The 13,385-nt window shown below is 65.4% G+C and overlaps 1 protein-coding gene across 1 annotated transcript in view; it reads left to right on the top strand.

The window, feature by feature from the left end:
• DNAH17 (dynein axonemal heavy chain 17) overlaps nucleotides 1-13,385 on the top strand; it is an 85,796-nt gene that overhangs the window by 33,426 nt on the left and 38,985 nt on the right. Inside the window, exons 29-45 of the mRNA XM_045835881.1 lie at nucleotides 193-319; nucleotides 958-1,110; nucleotides 2,279-2,404; nucleotides 2,506-2,613; nucleotides 3,364-3,495; nucleotides 3,668-3,828; nucleotides 4,334-4,490; nucleotides 5,153-5,257; nucleotides 7,264-7,421; nucleotides 7,827-7,965; nucleotides 8,065-8,292; nucleotides 8,605-8,742; nucleotides 9,841-9,973; nucleotides 10,958-11,085; nucleotides 11,970-12,118; nucleotides 12,443-12,725; nucleotides 12,804-12,977. Of these exons, the coding sequence (XP_045691837.1) occupies nucleotides 193-319; nucleotides 958-1,110; nucleotides 2,279-2,404; nucleotides 2,506-2,613; nucleotides 3,364-3,495; nucleotides 3,668-3,828; nucleotides 4,334-4,490; nucleotides 5,153-5,257; nucleotides 7,264-7,421; nucleotides 7,827-7,965; nucleotides 8,065-8,292; nucleotides 8,605-8,742; nucleotides 9,841-9,973; nucleotides 10,958-11,085; nucleotides 11,970-12,118; nucleotides 12,443-12,725; nucleotides 12,804-12,977 (2,599 nt within the window). The remainder of the gene's footprint in view (nucleotides 1-192; nucleotides 320-957; nucleotides 1,111-2,278; nucleotides 2,405-2,505; nucleotides 2,614-3,363; nucleotides 3,496-3,667; nucleotides 3,829-4,333; nucleotides 4,491-5,152; nucleotides 5,258-7,263; nucleotides 7,422-7,826; nucleotides 7,966-8,064; nucleotides 8,293-8,604; nucleotides 8,743-9,840; nucleotides 9,974-10,957; nucleotides 11,086-11,969; nucleotides 12,119-12,442; nucleotides 12,726-12,803; nucleotides 12,978-13,385) is intronic.

Raw genomic sequence — 13,385 nt, 5'->3', positions numbered from 1 at the left:
TGTGCGGGTTAAACCGCGCTCCCTCCCACCAGGGGCACCCGCCCACGGGGCCGGGGGCTGGCGGAGGGTGGGCCCGGCCGGTCGGGAGGCAGAATCTACCCCGGGCCGCGAACAGCAGACTGGGCGTCTCCGGCCCCCGGCCTGCCCGCCCGCCGTGCCCTGGGACCCAGTGGCCTTGCCCCCCGCCCCCAGGCTGGCCGTGTGCGAAAAGGCCTTGGCCGAGTACCTGGAGACCAAGAGGCTGGCCTTTCCGAGGTTCTACTTTGTGTCCTCGGCCGACCTCCTGGACATCCTGTCCAACGGGAATGACCCCGTGGAGGTAGGCGGACACCGCCCCCCCCACCCTGAAGGACGGGCTCGCTCCGGGCGGGCCCCGTGCTCCTCGAGCCTGGGCAGCCCTGGGGCTGTGGAGGAGTGTCCCCGGTGTCCCTGGGTCACCTCCACGGGGTCATGCACACCGGAACCGCCCCCCCCACCCCGGGACCCAGCGGTGGCAGAACTGGGGGGCTCACCGCTAACCCTGCCTTTTACCTTCCGGGTCTGGTTCTCCTCACCCAGACAGTGGGTTCAAGGCCGGGCGCTGAGGGGGCCGCCCCGCGCTAGGCGGCCCTTGGACTCCTCCCCTCCCCCACCCACAAAGCCCGCCTCCGGGCCAGGAACAAGGGGTTCCTGGAGAGGGAAGGGTTAACTGACCGAGGAAAAGAAACGTTCGGGGGGAAACAGCCACCTGTCCCCGCAGCAAGGGTCCCTGAGGCTGGCTCCTGGGTCCCGCCCGGGCGCAGTCCCCGCAGTCCCTCGGCCGGCGGGGCACTCTAGCAAACATTGACCCGAGAAGGGGGCATACAGCCACCCCCCAAAAAGAAAGACTCTTGGAAATGCCAAGCAGCACACGCTGCCCGCGCCCCTTGGAGCCCCTCAGGCGCGTAACCCCCGTGTCGCCCCCCAACCCCGGCCCAGGTGAGCCGCCACCTGTCCAAGCTCTTCGACAGCCTGTGCAAGCTGAAGTTCCAGCTGGGCGAGGACGGGAAGCCGCTCAAGTGGGGGCTGGGCATGTACAGCAAGGAGGACGAGTACATGGACTTCGAGAGCGAGTGCGATCTCTCGGGGCAGGTGGGTGCGGGCGCGGGCCGCAGGCTGGCCGGGCGGGGACCCCACCCCCAGGATGACGGGGCAGCGGGTGTGAGAGCCTCTGCCCTGTTCTCTCTGCCTCAATAGAATGAGCACTTAACGCTTAACGGGCTCATTTCTCGGGTCCCCGGCACAGCCCCGCCCCACAGTGGGGGGGGGGTGTCTCGAAAAAAAGAGAAAAGAAAGGAGAGGAGAGGAGAAAAGAGTTTAACGGAAGGCCCTGGAGTTTTCTGCGGCTTTGAAGGGGGTTGTGCACGCCTGACTCACGCTCTAGCTCCTGTTCGGGGAGGACCATGGGCCTCATCCCCTGGAGAGGTTGCGGAGGTCCCCTGACCTTGGAGACCCCACGCCCCTTCCCAGCTTTCCCAGCAAGGCTGCCAGCCCCCCTTCCCCCCCACCCCCGGAGGCTGGCGGCAAACATCCCGGCCAGCCCTCCCCGCAACGGCTCGTTGTCCAAGAATCAGTCGATCGAGCAACTGAGCCCAGGTCGACGTTAGCCTAAGCGAAACGTGATTCGGAGGTCAGTCGGTCTGGGGAGAAAAATCTCACGCAAGAGCTTCAGCAACTCGGACTCAAGCGCCGGCTGCGGTGGCAGGTGGCGGGCTGTGGCCGGACCCGACCCTCACCGAGTGTTCAGACCCGCTCCCCAGAGTGACCATGAGCCGCAGCAAGGGCCGCCCACAGGGGACAGGGGTTAAAGAGGAAAAGTGACCCCGTGAACCCCGCCCCCCAGTAGCAGGTGGTTGGGGGTTTGTGTTTACAATACAAACAAGGGTGTTGACAGGTCTCGGACCCCCGGGGAAAAACATCCACATGTTCACCCCTTAGGTGGAGATTGTGACAAATACTCAGTATTTTAATGTTATTTATTTATTTTATTTATTTTTAGACAGAGGGAAAGGGAGGGAGAAAGAGAGGGCGAGAAACATCAGGGCATGGTCGCCTCTCACACGCCCCCTACTGGGGGACCTGGCCGGAAACCCAGGCCTGTGCCCTGACTGGGAATCGAACCAGCGACGCTTTGGTTCACAGGCCAGTGCTCAGTCCACTGAGCCACACCAGCCAGGGCCAGTTTTTTAAAATAATAAGGCGAGTCGTTGGAATTAGATGCGTTCACGGCCTCTCTGGTCCGCGTGGCTCCGGTCCGCAGGTGGAGGTCTGGCTGAACCGCGTGCTGGACCACATGTGCGCCACGCTGCGGCACGAGATCCCAGAAGCCGTGGTGACGTACGAGGAGAAGCCCAGGGAGCAGTGGATCTTTGACTACGCGGCCCAGGTGTGCGGGCGGCGAGGACGCGCGCTGAGCGGGGCGGGCCACCGCGCAGGCCCCCGGGTGCACGGCGCCGCTCACCGCGCGCGCGCGCCGTCTGCCTGCAGGTGGCGCTCACGTGCACCCAGATCTGGTGGACCACGGAGGTGGGCATGGCGTTCGCGCGGCTGGAGGAGGGGTACGAGAACGCCATCAAAGACTACAACAAAAAGCAGGTGTGGGGGCCGCGCGCGCGCGGGAAACTGCCCCAGAGCGCAGAGACCCCGCCCCCCCCCCGCGGGGGCGAGTCCGACACTGCCCGCCCCCGTGGTTGTGCCCGGCACCCGCTTCACGGAGACTGGACTTGAATTTCTGGTCTGGAAATGATCACGTGCTACCACGAGTCTATTTTGAAAGATTCCTGATTAGGAGTTTTGAAACGAAAGATAATGTTTAAAAGGAAGAAGGAAAAGCTACCCATAACCCACCCCCAGATATAACTGCTTTCAAAGTATTATTACCTAATTATTATTCTAATACTATTGTTATTATTCTAATATTAGTTTAATACTATCATTTAATATATACTATATAAATACTACATATTAAACACATATAACACTGTTACTGTAATCCTTTGTGTCCATACAATTGGCTTATGTGTAAAAATATACATGCAACGCCTCACTTTCTATGATTTTTGCTGTTTTCCAACGCTGTACAATCCACTGTCTTCACTTAATACACACCACCTTCCGCAGCACCGGATTTTCTCCCTCTGCGTCCTTTTCAGGGGCACGGGGGGCTGCTCCACGGCTGTCCCGCCCCGAGGTGGGGGCTCTTGAGAACTTGTTTCTAGTCTCGTTACCGAGGACAAGGGCCGGGTGGTCCTCCGCGCCGGGTCGGGTCGGGGTGAGCCCCGGGGCACCACGCGGCGAGGGGCGGGCGCCACCTAGCGTCCATCGAAGGGGCCTTCGCTCCCGCAGATCAGCCAGCTGAACGCGCTCATCACCCTGCTCATCGGGAGCCTCAGCGCTGGCGACCGGATGAAGATCATGACCATCTGCACCATCGACGTGCATGCGCGCGACGTGGTGGCCAAGATGATCACGGCCAAGGCATGGGATTAGGGGGATTGCGGGGGGAGGGGTGGTGCTGGGGAACCGGTTTGCCCCTCATGAGGGCTCGCCCCTGCATGGGGGGAGGGGCTGGCCGGAGCGCGCCCCTGGGCTCCTGGGCTGCGCAACAGGCCCGGGACCACCTGGCCCTCGGACCCCCCACCCCTCGCAGGTGGAGAGCTCCCAGGCCTTCACCTGGCAGTCGCAGCTGCGGCACCGCTGGGACGAGGAGAAGCGGCACTGCTTCGCCAACATCTGCGACGCCCAGATCCAGTACTCCTACGAGTACCTGGGCAACACGCCGCGGCTGGTCATCACGCCGCTGACTGACAGGTGAGGGCGCCCAGGGCCCGCCCCCGGGGGGCCCCCGGGCCCGGCCCTGGCCCTGGACCTCTCAGGGGAGGACATCACAGGTTTTCTGTTGGTCCTTTCCCACGATTCTCCCCGCCGTCAGGCCCAAAGGTCCCGCGGAGGCTGAAAGAGCCGGTTGCCTGGGTGGGGGGTCTGCCACCAGAACCACCAGGTGTGCAGCCTCCAGTGCCGCGTTCCGATTCCCGTGCTCCCGTGCTGGCTGTGTGACCTCGGGGGAGCTGCCTGCCGTCTCTGAGGGCTCACACAATGGGGACGCTACGGCGTGACTCTCCGTGAGCCCTGCTTGCTCCCAGCGAGCCCTCTGGGACTGCGGCGTCACCTCCGTGACCGGGCTCAGGGCTCACCCCCGGTCACAACTCCAGCCCGTTCCTGCCCGTGGGGCCCAGCGGGCGCTACGGCAGCCACGGTGGAAGAGCCACGGACCGCCGGGTGTGCCGGCACCTGCCTGAACGGGGGTCCCTTGCAGGTGCTACATCACCCTGACCCAGTCCCTCCACCTGATCATGGGCGGGGCCCCGGCCGGCCCGGCTGGGACCGGGAAGACGGAGACCACGAAGGACCTGGGCCGGGCCCTGGGCACCATGGTGTACGTCTTCAACTGCTCGGAGCAGATGGACTACAAGGTGCGCCCGCCCCGCAGCCCCAGGCGGTGCCCCAGGCCCCCACGAGCACTCGGCAGAGCCCTGTCCCAGGAGCCCACAGCCCCCACCCCAAGTGAGCTCCAGATGCCTGCAGGCGGCCAGCTGAACCTGGGGAGAGGGCCTGCCGAGGGCCTCCGCCCCTCGGACAGGCCAGCCGCTGAGGCCCTGCTGATGCCTTGGCCCCCGAGAGGCTGGGGCCCCTTGAGCAGGAGGAGAGTGTCTGGGAGAGGCTCCCGGGGCAGACAGACCAGCCCCAATGTCCCGCCTGCCCGTGCAGGGAGCTACATGTGCACGAGGAACCGTTCCAACCACCCAGCTGCCCGCCCCCACCCCCTACGGGGTGAGGGCATCCTCTTCTCTGTGGCCCAACTGGACTTCGAGCCAATGTGCCTCTGACCCACCAGTTAGGGGACCCGGGCGAAGCCCCCACCCCAGGAGGGTCTGGGTGCCGAGGGCTCCCAGAGGGGGAGGGGCTCTTCCTGGCACCCACCCCGCACAGAATCCACCCCTCCCGGGGAGTGGGCCCTCCTGCCTGCCAGCCTCTCGGGACCCCAATGCTCCTGAGCCTGTCGCTCCGCCCCCTGGGCGTGGCTGGAGGCTCAGGCCGGCGCTCAGCGTCCCTTCCTCTCCCTCCCCCTCCCCAGTCCTGCGGCAACATCTACAAGGGCCTGGCCCAGACTGGGGCCTGGGGCTGCTTCGACGAATTCAACCGCATCTCGGTGGAGGTCCTGTCCGTGATTGCCGTGCAGGTAGGGCTGCGGGGCTCTCTGGGCCGGTGCCTGGACCCACGGCTTTGCCAGCTCGGGGCGGGAGAGCCTTCCCGCCCTGCATTCGTTCAGCCCAACTGGGGGGCGCAGAGATGGGCGTGCGCCCAGCGGGTCCCTCAGGGGCCCGCTCCTGGTCGGACAAACAGAAGCGAGAACCGTGAGGACGCGCTGTGGCAGCATCCGTGGGACTGAGGAGAGCCGAGGGCGTGATGAACCCGGCGTGGGGACTCGGACAGAAGGTTCTGTTGCCGGCATCAGCGGAGCCGGGTGTTGCAGGGTGCATAGGAGTTCATCGGCTTGACAGGGGGGCTCGGGGAGAGCAGGACCGCAGGGGAGAAGAGAAGAAAACAAGGAAATGTGCCCTGGTGTTTTGGGGACTCTTGAGCGTGAGCGCAGGACGTGGGGGGGAGGGGCCGGGACAGGCTGGGCGCACGCCAGGCCTTCTGATGGGACAGCACCGCCCCTGCGCGCCGCGGCCCGCGTGTTTGGAGGGCCGCCGCGTCTGCGTTTGGGACACATGCCTCAGGCCACCCGTGGGCTTCCTCGGGGAAGCCGCGGCCAACAGGGTCCGGGATCAGCGCCCATATTCCGGAAGGCTCCGGGGTCCGGGCGCTGCCGGCGCTGCGGCCCTCCCCCTCCCCCTCAGCGGACAGATGGGTGGACGCGAGCTCACTGGCGCCCCGCCTTGCGGAACGCGGGGGAGGCGGGGCTGCGGGCAGGCCGGGCAGCCCCCGGGTTCCCCCAGCCGTGGGAGGAGCAGGGGGGCCTGGGTACGCGGTGAAGCCTGGCTTCCAGCGACTGATTTCACTGCCCAGTTCCGTGCTCGCCACTGACGCGAGCTCTCCGTGCCCCGCCCCCGCCCCCCGCCGTTCCTGCTCTGTAACATGGGCTCGATGACACGGGTTTGCTGGCAAGGTCGGCAGTGAGTGCGGGGCACCAGCACCCTGTACTGCGGTCCCCCTCCTCTGCGCAGGGCTGTTCCCGAACCCCGGGGCGGGTGGGCCCCCCCAACCCCAGTGCGGTAGCAGAGTACTGGTCCCCCTCCCCCGGCCCCCAAGTCAGATGCCAGCATACTTACGTGGAGCCTTCTCCGGCACTAACTGTTTGCTGCCTGGATGAAGGAGCAAGAACTGGAACAGAAGGTTAGAGGAGGCCTTGCGCACAGGTGACCCAGCAAAATGTTCTAAGGGGCCCCCTTCCCCACCCCCAGACCCCCGACCCCCGACCCCAGCTCTAGTCCCGGAGGATCCAGCAGGCAGGCCTTTAAAGGTTTTAACCGTGGATGTGGGGCGCCCTCACGTGGTAGCGGGGAGGTTTGCAGCCGCCGCCTCCTCCCGCCCTGAGATCCCCGTAGTTGCGAGGCCACTGGGTACCGGCTTGCTCAAACCCTGTCTGACGTGCAGGTGGGGGGCTGCCGTCAGTCGCTGCAGCCAGAGCGGGAACGGGACTCGTGAGACCGCCAGGAGGTGGGACGGCACGCGGCAATGACGGGGGCAGACCACAGACGCAGCAGCACCCCCCCAGGGGAACTCTCCCGGGCGTTCTGCTGGTGACGGAGGCCCGTCTAGGGTGACGCGTGCGCGATCCACTTAGTCCCGTGCACGAAAAGACGGAACTGCAGACGGGGGTGTGCAGGTCAAGGAGAGGCTGGGGCGGGAGGGCGGAGCGTGCGCTGCGGAGGTGACAGGAGGGTCCTCTCGGGGACGGGAACGTCCCACGCACGTCCTGACCGTCCGCTGGCGGTGAAGCGGCGGCGCTGTTGTGGGCGACGCTGCCCCTGGGGCCGCTGGGTGGGGGTCCGCCGAGCCTCGGGGTGCGGCCTCACAACCGCACGTGCGTCTGGGACCGCCTCCAAACGTAAAGTGCGGTTTACACGAAGGGAGACGGTGGGGGGAGGGGTCCCTCTGCCAGTCCACAGCCAGCGCACGCTGCGACGCCAGGGAAGCTGGCCACGCCCGCACGGCTGCGTCTGTGTGCCCGCGGTTTAGGTCAAGTGTGTCCAGGACGCCATTCGGGCCAAGAAAAAGACGTTCAGTTTCCTGGGGGAGATGATCCGCCTCATCCCCACCGTCGGCATCTTCATCACCATGAACCCCGGGTACGCGGGCCGCACGGAGCTGCCGGAGAACCTGAAGGCCTTGTTCAGGTGCGCGGGGGGCGGGGGCGGTGCTCCGGCAAAGGCTGGGGGGCGGGGCGCGGAGCCGGGAGAGAGAGGACGCGGGGCAGACCAGGATCCAGCGGGCCGGGGCCCCCTGGAGAGCACACGGGGTCTCCCACTCCGGCCCCCTGGGGCAGGGGCCCCCACCGAGGCCGTGGGAAGCAGGCGGGGTTCAGGGCGACTCTCAGAGGAGGGCCCAAAGACACCCGCGCGGCGGGCGGAGGGAGAACAGGAGGCGGGAAGGAAGGAGGAGATCGGCAGGGAGCATCTAGACCAGTGATGCTGTTGGCCCACCCCCACCCACAGGTGAAGAGTGCCCCTGGGTGGGGAGGGGCGAGTGGGGCCCGGGCGGAAGAGAGGGGAGAAGCCAGGGCTGACCCGCTGACCCCCCAGGCCCTGCGCTATGGTCGTCCCCGACTTCGAGCTGATATGCGAGATCATGCTGGTGGCCGAGGGCTTCCTGGAGGCCCGCCTCCTGGCCAGGAAGTTCATCACGCTCTACACCTTGTGCAAGGAGCTGCTCTCCAAGCAGGTGGGCGCTGGCGGGGCACGGGGGGGCGCGTAGGGGGGCGGGGTTGCGCAAGGAGCGGGCCCGGCCGCACGCCCACCACGCCGCTCCCTCCGCCCGTAGGACCACTACGACTGGGGCTTGCGCGCCATCAAGTCGGTGCTGGTGGTGGCGGGCTCCCTGAAGCGGGGCGACCCCAGCCGGGCGGAGGACCAGGTGCTCATGCGAGCCCTGCGGGACTTCAACATCCCCAAGATCGTGACGGACGACCTGCCCGTGTTCATGGGGCTGATCGGCGACCTCTTCCCGGCCCTGGACGTGCCGCGGAAGCGGGACCTCAACTTCGAGAAGGTGGGTCCTGCCGGCCCCGGGCCTTTCCTTCTGCCGCGGGTCGGGTGGGCAGGTCATTCGGTCTGCGATGCTCACACCCCTGCAGTCCCCTGCGGCCCCCAGCTGCCCCTCCAACCATGGCCTGGCCTGTCAGTGCCGGGGGTCTCGGGAGGAACTCGGGGGCAAGCCTAGGGAGCTGTCAGCAGCCTCAGTGGTGCACCGTGTACAAGCGTCCACCCCGGAGGGTCACGGCTCCCCGATGATACCTCCTGCTGTGGGGTGGGGGGGCTTCCCCACCCGGAACACGGCCCAGTGCCCCTCCCCCACCTCCAGATCATCAAGCAGAGCATCCTGGAGCTCAAGCTGCAGGCGGAGGACAGCTTCCTGCTGAAGGTGGTGCAGCTGGAGGAGCTGCTGCAAGTGCGCCACTCGGTGTTCGTCATCGGGAACGCGGGCAGCGGCAAGTCTCAGGCATGGCGCCCTCCCCCACCCACCGGAAGGGCAGGGCATGGCGCCGCGCGGCGGAGTCCTAGCACCACGGTGCAGAGCTGCTGGGGGGCTGCCCCCTGCCACCCGCCCCCAGCCCAGGACCTCCTGGAAGCACCGCCCCCCCACACACACCAGAACGTGTCCTGGGCCGGGAAGGAAGCTGTGATGTGGGGGGTGGGAGGCGACGAGGAGTGGCCACGGGAGCCCGGTCCCGTGAAAGGGGCCCTTCTCGCAGGTTCGCCTGCCTCCCCGGGGGGCAGCCCCCATCCCCACCCTGCTGTCTGCTGCCCCTGCCCGGGGTGCGGTGGAAGCAGAGGGCGGGGCCCAGGTCCCCGACTTCTGTAGCAAACGCCGGAAAAGTCCAAGGCAGCTAATGTCCAGCCTGACGCCCACGGGACCCACTCCTGTACCCTCAGTGCAGGTCGTCCCCAGAGGCTGGTACACGGGGGCGCCCACAGCGAGTCATCATTTTAAAAGGCAGACACTGTGTGTGACTCCAGTCTACTGAAAGGGAATATATACGTAACATATACGACAGCCTCAAATGTACTCACAAATCTTTTTCTTTGAGGAGTTAGGGGTTGCTTTTGTCCCACAAATAATTTTTTTCAGTATGCATAAGTTACTTTTTAAAAAAACTTTACTTCAGAGAGAGAAAGAGAGAGAAACATTGATTTGACGCTCCATTTATTTCTGCGTCCTTTGGAGGATTCTTATTTGCGCCCTGACCGGGGATTGAACCCGCAACCTTGGAGTATCGGGACGACGCTCTAACCAAGTGAGCTACCCGGCCCAGGCTCCCCAGCATGGATTGCTTGTAGCAGCCGGAAGCTCCTGTGACCCTCCCCGGCCACCCCGCGGGGTCAGGGCCAGCAGCTCCATGCTGTCTGCGGACAAGAACAGTCACGGCGTGTCTGCCGTCCCCACGTCCTCGTCCGGGGGGTGCAAAGGCACTGGCATGTCACCAAGGCCAAACACCCCCAGGGCGGGGGGCCTAGGTTCCGGGTTCATAAGGGGGGCCCCTCCCCCACGTGGGCACCGCCCCGCAGCCCCATCCTCAGGGACCCCACCTTCGCCCAGGTCCTCAAGTCCCTCAACAAGACCTACCAGAACCTGAAGAGGAAGCCGGTCGCCGTGGACCTGGACCCCAAGGCCGTCACCTGTGACGAGCTCTTTGGCATCATCAACCCGGCCACCAGGGAGTGGAAGGATGGTAATGGAGGCGGTGGCCCCGGCATGGGCTGCGCGGGGGCAGCAGCAGGCATCCCGGGCCATTCACCAAACCCCGGGCAGTGAGCGTGTGGGGAGACGTCTCTGTGCCCGGCAGGCCCCCCTAGGGACGCAGGTCTGGGGGCCCCCACACACGGTGCATGATGACGGTCCTCGGGGAGAGCCGCGAGGCCGAGGTTGGGCCAGGCGCGGTCCCAGTGGAGGGCGGGTCCCAAAGCACTGGACCAGCACCGCCGCTGCCTGTGGGGGCTCCTGCCCTCACCCCTCACAGCTGCCGGGCGTCCCCCAGCCCCCTCCTCCTCTCTACCCGTCACCCAGTTTCTCTGTGTGACTCGATGCCCCCATCCTGTTTTGTTCGTGTCTTGCACTTCTCCCCGACTGGGACCCAGTCCACAGGGGTGGGCAGAGCTCCCACTGAGCCCGAGGCCCCACTGCGAGCCTGGCACTCGGAGCACTCGGCACACCTCGGCTGAGGAGTGAACGAGTGGGTGAATGCATGCATGAGTGAGTGAGTGAGTGAGTGAGTGAATGACTGAATGAGTGCGTGGCTGAATGAGTGAGTGAGTGAATGCATTCGTGGCTGAATGAACGAGTGAATGAATGAGTGAGGGGTGCAGAGCAGGGGCCTGGGGCTCCACAGAGCGTTGCTGAACCTTGAGGAAAGGAACCAGACCAGAGAGGGCCGCGGCGGGTCGGGCCAGAGGAGGGCCCGAGGCTCAGGGGTAAAGGAGGGTCCCCAGGGTCGAGAAGACGGGCAGGAAATAAGCTCAGCCATGCCCCCTCTGAGGCCCTCCACTGCCCTTTGAAGCGGGGGACAGGCCACCTCCCGGAGAAGGAGACAGGGATTGGGCCCGCTGGGGACTGGAGGGGCAGGGTGGTCTCAGCCCCTGTGGCCCCCGCCAGCACCGGCCCCGCTCACACCTGTGCACACACCGGCCCCGGTCACACCGGCCCCGCCCACTCACAGGCCTGTTCTCCACCATAATGCGGGACCTGGCCAACATCACTCACGACGGCCCCAAGTGGATCGTCCTGGATGGGGACATTGACCCCATGTGGATCGAATCCCTCAACACCGTCATGGACGACAACAAGGTTCGAGGGGACCCGGGTTGCACAACGGACCCCCCAGAGCCACAGTAACGGGGGACACATGGGCAGCAACCCCCTCGCAACCTGCCGCACACGGCGGACAGAACCCGCCGCAGGCTGGGGCTCGGGGTGCGGTCTGCCTGGAGCTCCGCACAGAGAGTTGTGAATGAGGGAGGGTCCCTTGTCACGGGAGGTGTCCTCCCCGGACCCAGCGCCCCGTGCGCCCCGTCGTGGTCACTTTTTGGCAACAGGTGGGTGGAGGGTGCAGGCAGGGAAACACTGTGGTCTGGTCCCACGTGACCCAGTGTGGGAAGGATAGCTCACATCTCGGGAGGAAGAATTTTCTAGAAGCAGCTTAAGAAAATGAATCTCAGGCCCTGGCTGGCATAGGTCAGTGGATTGAGCCCAGGCTGCAAACCAAAGTGTCGCAGGTTCGATTCCCAGTCAGGGCACATGCCTGGGTTGCAGGCCATGGCCCCCAGCAATTGCACATTGATGTTTCTCTCTCTCTCTCTCTCTTTCTCCCTCCCTTCCCTCTCTAAAAAATAAATAAAATCTTAAAAAAAAAAAAGAAAATGAATCTCAGTCGGGTGGAGGAGGGAACTCCTGAATTCCAGGGGACGGAGGGCGGGGGGTCTGTGAAAATTTAATACAATACAGAGGCCCACAGGGCACCCAGACACCCACGCCCCACAGCCTCACTGTCCCGGGTGGGCCGGTGCCAAGGACGCTGAGAAACGCTGGGTTAGGGGCGCTGTCAGTGGAGGAGGGGCGCGGTGCGGGGGTCTCCTGCTGTCTCCTCCTGGTTCTGAGACGCGTCCCTGTGGCGGGCCACCGGGATGATAGCCTGCAAGCCGCTGAAAGCGCACGGGCCTCGCCCACCGCAGGTCCTCACCCTGGCCAGCAATGAGCGCATCCCGCTGAACCGCACCATGAGGCTGGTGTTCGAGATCAGCCACCTGCGGACGGCCACCCCGGCCACGGTCTCCAGGGCCGGGATCCTCTACATCAACCCCACGGACCTGGGGTGGAACCCGTGAGTGGGGCGGTAGCCCTCCCGCCGCAGACCCAGAGGGAGAAAGACGGGCGTGGTGGCGCGTCAGAGGAGTGCGGGAACGCGTGGAGGCGGGGGCGGTGGGGGGGAACGGGCTGCCCGGCGCGGCAGGTCTGCGGGTGGGAGGGGGCGGGGGCGCAGGAGTGTTGCCCCGGCCCTGTCCTCGGGTCTTCCTGCGCCTGCATCACCAGGCAGGGGCTCCGGAATCGCATGGGGGCGCCCAGAGGCGCTCACCACGGGGAGGGCCGCTGGGCGGAGCCAACACAGGGGGCGGTCCTCGCCTGTCAGCGCCCCCCTCTTCCCCAGGGTGGTGAGCAGCTGGATCGAGAGGCGCAAGGTGCAGTCGGAAAAGGCCAACCTGATGATCCTCTTCGACAAGTACCTGCCGCTGTGCCTGGACAAGCTGCGCTTCGGCTTCAAGAGGATCACGCCCGTGCCCGAGGTCACGGTCATCCAGACCATCCTGTACCTGCTCGAGTGCCTCCTCACGGAGAAGAACACGCCGCCCGACTCCCCCAAGGAGCTGTACGAGCTCTACTTCGTGTTCGCCTGCTTCTGGGCCTTCGGGGGCGCCATGTTCCAGGACCAGGTGGGCGCCGCCCCGCGCCGGCCCGGCCGCGCGGCCCAGGTCCCTCCGCGGCCCTCTCACCGCTGCGTCTTCTCACAGCTCGTAGACTACCGCGTCGAGTTCAGCAAGTGGTGGGTGAACGAGTTCAAGACCATCAAGCTCCCCTCGCAGGGCACCGTCTTCGACTACTACTTGGACCCCGACTCGAAAAAGTTCCTGCCCTGGACCGAGAAAGTGCCGGCCTTTGAGCTGGACCCCGACGCCCCGCTGCAGGTGGCCGCCCCCGAGGGGAGGCAGGTCACTGGCGATGTGGGGGCGGGGCCCAGCGCCCGGCCGCAGCTGGGGAACGGGACGTCCGGGTGCAGGTGTCTTCCAGCAACAGGGCCTTTTTTTTTTTTTTAAGATTTTATTTATTTTTTAGAGAGGGAAGGGAGGGAAAGAGAGACATCAATGTGCAATTGCTGGGGGCCGTGGCCTGCAACCCAGGCATGTGCCCTGACTGGGATTCGAACCTGCGACACTTTGGTTCGCAGCCCGAGCTCAATCCACTGAGCTCCGCCAGCCAGGGCTAACAGGGCCTTTTAAGTGAGACTGGGGCCTCAACGGGCCGCTCGGGTGTGCAAGCCGGTCAGAGGTGGCGAAGGGAGGCTCAGACGTGCCTGAGGGTCACCGCTCCTCCCG

Source organism: Phyllostomus hastatus, unplaced genomic scaffold, assembly GCF_019186645.2.
Source record: "Phyllostomus hastatus isolate PE091 unplaced genomic scaffold, TTU_PhHast_1.1 phas_contig_210, whole genome shotgun sequence".
In the NCBI taxonomy this organism is placed as follows: domain Eukaryota; kingdom Metazoa; phylum Chordata; class Mammalia; order Chiroptera; family Phyllostomidae; genus Phyllostomus; species Phyllostomus hastatus.
The sequence above is the reverse complement of the archived record's forward strand: the minus strand, read 5'-3'. Positions and strand labels throughout refer to the sequence as shown.